The 8,711-nt window shown below is 42.2% G+C and overlaps 1 protein-coding gene across 2 annotated transcripts in view; it reads right to left on the bottom strand.

Moving 5' to 3' along the window:
• Positions 1 to 6,380: 6,380 nt before the first annotated feature.
• The window catches only part of LOC115107636 (COP9 signalosome complex subunit 8-like), a 28,946-nt gene continuing 26,615 nt past the window's right edge, over positions 6,381 to 8,711 (bottom strand). For both annotated transcript variants that reach the window (XM_029631095.2, XM_029631105.2), the window contains exons 6-7: positions 8,449 to 8,511; positions 6,381 to 7,270 (exon numbers count right to left, since the gene is read on the bottom strand). In XM_029631095.2, the coding sequence (XP_029486955.1) occupies positions 7,191 to 7,270; positions 8,449 to 8,511 (143 nt within the window). In that variant the 3' untranslated portion in view covers positions 6,381 to 7,190. The remainder of the gene's footprint in view (positions 7,271 to 8,448; positions 8,512 to 8,711) is intronic.

The following is an 8,711-nucleotide window of genomic DNA, read 5'->3' as shown; positions in this document are numbered from 1 at the left end:
CATCAGACCAAAGAACAGATTTCCACTGATCTAATGTTCATTGCTCGTGTTTCTTGGCCCAAGCAAGTCTCTTATTGTTATTGGTGTCCTTTAGTAGTCGTTTCTTTGCAGCAATTTGACCATGAAGGCCTGATTCACGCAGTCTCCTCTGAACAGTTGATGTTGAGATGTGTCAGTTAATTGAACTTCGTGAAGCACTTATTTGGCCTGCAATTTATTAGATGCAGTTAACTCTAATGAACTTATCCTCTGCAGCAGAGGAAACTGGGTCTTACTTTCCTGTGACGGTCCTCAAGAGAGCCAGTTTCATCATAGCGCTTGATGGTTTTTGCAACTGCACTTGAAGAAACTTTCAAAGTTCTTGAAATTTTCCAGATTTACTGACCTTCATGTCTTAAAGTAATGATGGACTGTCATTTCTCTTTGCTTATCTGAGCTGTTCTTGCCATAATATGAACTTGGTCTTTTACCAAATAGGGCTATCTTCTGTATACCAACCCTACCTTGTCACAACACAACTGATTGGCTCAAACGCATTAAGAAGGAAAGAAATTCCACAAATGAACTTTTAACAAGGCACACTTAATAATTTAAATGCATTCCAGGTGACTACCTCATGAAGCTGGTTGAGAGAATGCCAAAAGTGTGCAAAGCTGTCATCAAGGCAAAGGGTGGTTACTTTGAAGAATCTCAAATATAACAAATATTTTGCTTAGTTTAACACTTTTATGCGTTACTACATGATTCCATGTGTTATTTCCAAGTTTTGATGTCTTCGCTATTATTCCACAATGTAGAAAATAGTACAAATAAAGAAAAACCCTTGAAAGAGTAGGTGTGTCAAAACCTTTGACTGGTACTGCATGCATATATATATATATATATATATATATATATATATATATATATATATGTTAGAAGAAGCCTACATAACCAACCCAAATGTAACTTTTAAAATGTAATATTACCAGCTATGTACATTTTAGCATTGATTTATCCTGCAATAGATGTCGTTCAATTGGTAACATACATTTTTGTCTTCTTTTAATGTCTCTTAAGGGGAAAGAAATCTAAAAGTAACTGAATGTAATCAGATTCCGTAACTGAATTTGGGTATTCCAAAAGTTACGTTACTGATTACATTTTTAAACGGGTAACTAACGGATTACATTTAGAAAGTAACCTAACCAACACTGGGAATAGTTAGTTGACTGGAGATTAGTATGTGTGGAGGTTAGTGTGCTGTGTTTTGAGCTTTAGGGGAAAAAATGGCTGGCAGGTATTTTGTGGATGTCCGTGACTTATAGACAATGACACTGAAACATATGATTGGTTTGAAAAGGAGTCTTTATTGTAACTCTTCAAGGTATAGCCAAGAATCCTGAAAGAAAAGAGCATATGTTGGTGAGAGATACGCATTCCGTTTGCCAACATTACTTTGACATAAGGCACTTAAGTCGAGTGTTTGTTGTATACACCAGTAACTAAAATTATGTAACTTGTTAACCATGTTTCTACCGTGTATAAAGCTGCCTGTTTAAACGTACATCCTCTAGCAATGTGAAATAGATAAAAAATAATGTTGTTAGAGAATACTCATAATTTAACCTACCTGATGTGTTTGTTTGAAGCTCTGCGCTGTTTCTTTATTAAAATGGCGGTGTGCATGACACGTATTGGTCTGCGAGTCGTCCAGGGACATTTATAGGTTGATGGGAATAACCAAAGTGCTGAATTATCCCGGGGTGAATTACTTCATGAATGTGTATTGTATGTCTTAAAGAAGTTATGGCATGTTACTGAAGTGTGCATTTATGTAAAATTATTGTTTATGAAGTTATATGTCCATGGGAAATTATGCATTTATGGTAGAAATGTGTTTTGGGGCTATCATGATGGAACATTCCTAGCGGGAAGGGAGTTCGTGGATACATGGCCTTTGTGTTGGGCAGGTATTGGCTAGTCCATTAAGTTTTGTTATAGGCAACCTGAATAGTTCATACTGAGAATACATGTGTTTTATTCTAGTCTTTATGTCAACGTCCTGTTTTGTCATTTTCTGTACAAAGTGTATTGGCCAATTCTACCGGCACATTAACATTGTAAATAAAAGTATCTAAGAGAGGTGAGCACCAGAACATCCTGCCTGTCTCCACACTGTACGATCTGCAGAGTCGGCTTGTCCTTCACAGTCTTGACTGTCCTCGGGTCCATTCGGAACGGGTCAAATGTTTGGACGCGTGAAGACATCTGAACTCTTAAACTGTGTCCTCATGTCAAAGCCTCTCCCCCAGCAGCTTCGCAACATCGGCATGTCTTTCAGGTTTCCAGTATGATGTTATGTTGCAGTAAAGCTGGGCTGGCACATCAATACTTATCACATTAAGACACAAAAAGGATATCGAACAGGGTATGATTTATGAGAGGCCCAGGAGTACACTGGGAATAGTGAGTTGAACGGATGGTATTTTTTACGGTCAGTGTGGCGGTTATTGTGTGATGCTGTTGCATCCCCCAGCTGGGTGCATTGGTAGTGGAGCAACTGCAAATTCAATCTAGTCATGTTTTAATAAGTCTGTCCAGACTCCTGTCATCAATGCACAATTTTCTCTATGTCATTTTTCAGCTGTCACAGCTGTACCCCATTGTAAGCAGCCAAAAATCAAAAAGAACGACTCAGTTTAATTTGGGCCCCAAGCTGCCGTTTGTCTGACATTGATTCCAAAGGCCTAGGTTGCACCTGTTGATATTGAGTCTCGGAAATCATTCATGTTAAAGTCCCATGCCATTTTAACGGTTGTGAGTCACAGTGATAACGCTGAGCTCCATTGCAAATACTTTCCAGCGAGTGTAATGACTGTAGGCATAACATTGTGATAGGACTGTGCTTCCCCATGAGCACAGCTGCTAAACCTCTATATAAGCCTACTAAGAAACTAAATGAAAAAAGGAAGAACATGGATAACAGCAACTCAGAAAATAAGGATGTTAAAATTCAAAGCTAAAAAAAGCATGTTCACAAAGGGGTATTATATTTGCATTAGTTCCATGTGGGAAGAATTAGTAGTTAACTGTTGATTATTTTCATTTAATGTGGTGTGCAATGGCTTTATGTGTGAGAAGTGTAACAGTAATTATTTTGTCCCATGTCAAAGTCTCATCTGTTCGTCATTACAAGCATATTAGGGCGTCATTACATGCATATTAAGGTAAGTAATTACTTGTCGTTGGAAAAATGGTAAGTTGTTCACACATTCATGGTACAGTCAGCTTGATCTCGAACCCCTCAAACGACCCTCTCTGTCACCAAGTTCAAATATAGTGATGCTTCCTTGCCCAATATAACTTCATGGCTGGCCCCGTGTGGATGACGAGTGCCGTTGATATGCATGTCAGACTGACCAGGCAGTAACAGATTCTCTGAATAGTGACATGGTCCAGTTACCACCATCTCAGCCTCAGGCACTGTATGCGCTGAATGACACTGGCACACCATAGCCAGGCCCATGTGTTGTGGCCAAACACTTTAGGAATATGCTAAACTTTAAATACACATGCGTTTATCAAATTAGGATTCAGTCTAAAGTGCATGTATACAGCAGGTCAAAGACATAAGAATCAGAAATCTGAGCTTCCGACCACAATATTGCGGGTTAATCCTTTACACTCGCGGCTATCAGCCTATCTGAATGGGGCTAAATTGAAATGTTTCTTACAAAGGGAATATGCAAACCATATGCATAAGCATGGTAGTAATTGAAAGGGAACAGTTTGGAGATTATTGGAAAATTATGAGACCAAAGTTGAGGACACAACATTTCACCTGACACAAAACTGAACCTAAACAGTACACTTGATTTTATGTGCATTTTACATTTACTGTACTTTTCAGCACATTTGTTGATAATGAAATCTGAAAATACATTGAGTAACATAACAATATTCCGGGACAATGTGGGGTAGATGCAACATGACACAAATAAAATCACAAGGGTTTGAGTGAGAGTACTAATTGACGTCTTCAAATGGCTACACCTCTCCAAAGTGTGCACAGTTCCTATGTAAATTCAATGCACTTTTATGACTCAAAGGAGTCTTCAACTGCTTTTGTGAGCTCTCCTAGCTGTGCCGTTGAGAAAGCAGTGCAAGCACACTTGTAGTTGTTTAGTTTGGAACAACCCTTCATCCCCGTCATCACACAACTACTGACTGTTGTTGTTTACGCAATCCAAAATTGGCCCATAAAAATCGCAATCTGGGTCAGGTGGGCATCATTTGAAAACATGTTCTATTGCCAACCTGACAAGCTAAGTCATAAAATATGATCTTACAGTGTTAGGCTTTCACAGGGCAATTCAGAGAAACATTGTAATTTTGGTACACATTGAAAGGAGTTTTATATATATATATATATATATATATATATATATATATATATATACACAGACACACACACACCAAAAGTATGTATACAACCCTTCAAATTAGTGGATTCGACTATTTCAGCCACACCCGTTGCTGTCCGGTGTATAACAGAGTGCAGAGCCATGCAATCTCCATAGACAAACATTACATTTAAGTCATTTAGCAGACGCTCTTATCCAGAGCGACTTACAAATTGGTGCGTTCACCTTATGACATCCAGTGGAACAGCCACTTTACAATAGTGCATCTAAATCTTTTAAGGGGGGGTGAGAAGGATTACTTTATCCTATCCTAGGTATTCCTTAAAAAGGTGGGGTTTCAGGTGTCTCCGGAAGGTGGTGATTGACTCCGCTGTCCTGGCGTCGTGAGGGAGTTTGTTCCACCATTGGGGGGCCAGAGCAGCGAACAGTTTTGACTGGGCTGAGCGGGAACTGTACTTCCTCAGTGGTAGGGAGGCGAGCAGGCCAGAGGTGGATGAACGCAGTGCCCTTGTTTGGGTGTAGGGCCTGATCAGAGCCTGGAGGTACTGAGGTGCTGTTCCCCTCACAGCTCCGTAGGCAAGCACCATGGTCTTGTAGCGGATGCGAGCTTCAACTGGAAGCCAGTGGAGGGAGCGGAGGAGCGGGGTGACGTGAGAGAACTTGGGAAGGTTGAACACCAGACATTGGCAGTAGAATGGCCTTACTGAAGTGACTTTCAATGTGGCACCACCATAGGATGCCACCTTTGCAACAAGTCCTGCTAGAGCTGCCCCGGTCAACTCTAAGTGCTATTATTGTGATGTGGAAACGTCTAGGAGCAACAACGGCTCAGTCGTGAAGTGGTAGGCTACACAAGCTCACAGAACGGGACCACCGAGTACTGAAGCACATAAAAATCATCTGTCCTCGGTTGCAACACTCACTACCGAGTTCCAAACTGCCTCTGGAAAACTGTTCGTTGAGCGCTTCATGAAATGGGTTTCCACGGCCGAGCAGCCACACACAAGCCTAAGATCACCATGTGCAATTCCAAGCGTCAGTTGGAGTGGTGTAAAGCTCGCCGTCATTGGATTCTGGAAAATCGCTCTCTGGAGTGATGAATCACACTTCACTATCTGGCAGTCCGAGGGACAAATCTGGGTTTGGCGGAAGCCAGGAGAACGCTACCTGCCACAATTCATACTGCCAACTGTAAAGTTTGGGTGAGGAGGAATAATGGTCTGGTCTGCTTTTCATGGTTCAGGCTAGGCCCTTAGTTCCAGTGAATGCTACAGCATACAATGACATTCTAGACGATTCTGTGCTTCCAACTTTGTGGCAACAGTTTGGGGAAGGCCCTTTCCTGTTTCAGCATGACAACGCCCCGTGCACAAAGCGAGTTCCATACAGAAATGGTTTGTCGAGATCAGTGTCGAAGAACTTGGCCTTCACAGAGCCCTAACCTCAACCTCATCGAACACCTTTGGGATGAATTAGAACGTCGACTGCGAGCCAGGCCTAATCGCTCAACATCAGTGCCCAACCTCACTAATGCTCGTGGCTGAATGGAAGCAAGTCCCCGCAGTAATGTTCCAACATCTAGCGGAAAGCCTTCCCAGAAGAGTGGATGCTGTTATAGCAGCAAAGGGGGGACCAACTCCATATTAATGTCCATGATTTTGGAATGAGATGTTTGACTTGCAGGTATCCACATAGTTTTGGTCATGTAGTGTAGGTGTATAACCTCATACATAACCGAATATTAACTCCTGCAAAATTAAGCATTTCTTGCAGTAGAATGATACAACAAAATGTAAACTGTGACTTGGAAACAGGAGTGGATATTTTAATATTATTTTTTGTATCTTGAGAGAATTCATGTGCGGTTAGCGACTGCAAAGGCTATCTTTATCAGCATCATAAAAGCTGATAGTATTTGAACCATTTAAAATATGCATCCAGGTTGAACTGAAATCTTATCAGAAACATGTTGGATTGTTTTCACTGCTTTTAATTTCCTTCAAACTGGTCAGATTGATGTACATTTTGACATTTTGAACAGAAAATCTTTAAAAAATGTTTTATTGCATTTACCCCTCCGGTCCCTAAACCTCTCCTGCAGGAGAGAAGCAGAGATGAAAGAGAAAACTTTACAGAAGTCAACAAGATTGAAGCGTTCACCGATTTACGACATTCTGGTGAACAAGGGTTTATTTAGTCTTCTAGGGCAGTAATGACAGAAGAGAAGCTGCATGCATATAATTATAGAAAAGTTGACGAACAAATAGCCTACCAAAATGTTGGAAATTATTACAAAAAAAAAAAAAAATCTTGCACCCCGTCCAATTTTCGGCCTATTTGCGGGTTAGAGTCTGATGCGGGACTTCTCACATAGTTGGGCGGCTGCGGGCAAACAAATTCTTCCAACATGCGCATGAAAATAGTACATTTCTTACAGAAATGACATTAAATTAACTACTACAATCATTGAGACTGCCACTTCGTAAAGACGCAGTAAAGTCGCAGTCATTTACTAAGGATTGCCCAACAACAGAGTTAGTGGGCGTACGAACTGAATCGGAAGTCTAAGGCCCATCTTTCTGAAAACATGGTGTCTCGCTCCCAGAGACATGACCACAATCATGCAAAACGGGTGTGAGCTTGAGGACCTGCATGTGTGTCTGTGTGTGTGTGTGTGTGTGTATATGGTGCGTGTGTGTATGGTGCGTGTGTCCATCTAAGCTCTGGAAGATGGGCGTTCTGGAGTCCTCCTCACGGCAGACAAACGGGGCTGAAGGGAATTGATCAGTTCTCAAGGAAAGCCACGTAGTCAGTGAGTCTGGCCAGTTGCTGCTCGTTTGGAACCAGCGAGACAGGGGGAGGATCTGTTTGGGAGAGAGAGTGAGTGAGTAAGAGGGGGATTCCTCATAGAGCCAAGTCTTCTACCATGTAGCATCCCCCACCGGTGTTGTGTGTTAGAGGACAGGGGACATGCTCCAATTCAAAGACTAAGCAGCACGGTACATCTATTCTCAGTGCAATGCTGGAGAAACATGAGTTGCACATCTGGACATGAGTGATCTCTCTCGTTTTACAACTGTTTTCTAGTGTGCACAAATGAATACACCCCAGAAGTTTAGCTTCCCATGCACAGCCAATACATTGTTTATGTATATTCTAAAGTCCTTTTTTGGGCAAAAACCCATTCGGATTGGCTTGGTCTGGCTACGAAGTGGGTAGGCCTATGCCCTGCCAGGCCCACCCATGGCTTAAATTGTTGCATGTTGCATTTATATTTTTGTTCAGTGTAGGTGGAAAGGAATTAATCGAGGGGCTGATGCATCGAGTCAGACGGACATATGTGCCACAGATGCTTAACATGATGGCCCGCTGATTAGAGAGAGAGGCTGTTACATGGCCCCAGACACAGCCCACAAAATGTCTCAAGCCAGAATGATTAACAAGCCACCCACTGGGCTTGTAGACTGTTAGGATTGGAGAGAGAAGATCTGAGGAGAGGGGGAAGAGGAGGAGGACAGGGATAGGAACAGCGATTGAGCGTGGGTGTGTGAGGGTAAAGAAGTGAATGAAAGAACACAGGAAAAAGAAGAGTGGGGAGAGTAGGAGCACATGGTGTGAGAGAAACAGAGGGATATTTGATGTTGCTCTTTCATGAGACATGTGTTTTCCCAGTTACACAGGGACAGAATGTCTTACAGGCCAGCCAAAGGAAAGAACAGCAATATGAAGGGAAAAAATGTGAGGAGAAAATAAATTAAAGCCCACGAATACAGAAAGACAGAGGACAGGAAGGGAAAGGCGATGAGGAGGACTGGAGTCAGTGTCTGAGCCAATTATGAATGACCCCAAAATTCACAGCTCTGGATCCAGATCTCTCTCTCTCCCTCTCACACACACACACGGTTAAAGCGAGCATAGGGGGGATTGAAAGTCTGGTGAAATGTGCTATCAGCACAGAAAGAGGGCAGAGTTGGGAAAGAGACTAGGGCATGATAAACAGCCGAGTGATGGGAGAAAAGAGAAGAGCAACAGCTCCACCTACCTGGTTTCTGGGGCATTACCATCCTGGTGGCAGGATCTGCCTGCCAGCCCTGGCTCACCACCCCTGTGGAAAGGAGGGAAAGAAACCAGAGAGGAGCGGTGGGTAGAGAATAGGAGGGGAAAAGAAACGGAAAAATAGATGAAAAGGGAATAGTTTGATGACTATTTTCCGGTCTTTCAACTCTAGAAAAGTACTAACCATCTTGATCCCCGCCTGCATGAACAATTTAGCTTTATCTGCCTCTACTGATAGAAATGAGTTTA

The sequence above is a fragment of the Oncorhynchus nerka genome, linkage group LG3 (assembly GCF_034236695.1).
Source record: "Oncorhynchus nerka isolate Pitt River linkage group LG3, Oner_Uvic_2.0, whole genome shotgun sequence".
NCBI classification, from domain to species: domain Eukaryota; kingdom Metazoa; phylum Chordata; class Actinopteri; order Salmoniformes; family Salmonidae; genus Oncorhynchus; species Oncorhynchus nerka.
The sequence above is the reverse complement of the archived record's forward strand: the minus strand, read 5'-3'. Positions and strand labels throughout refer to the sequence as shown.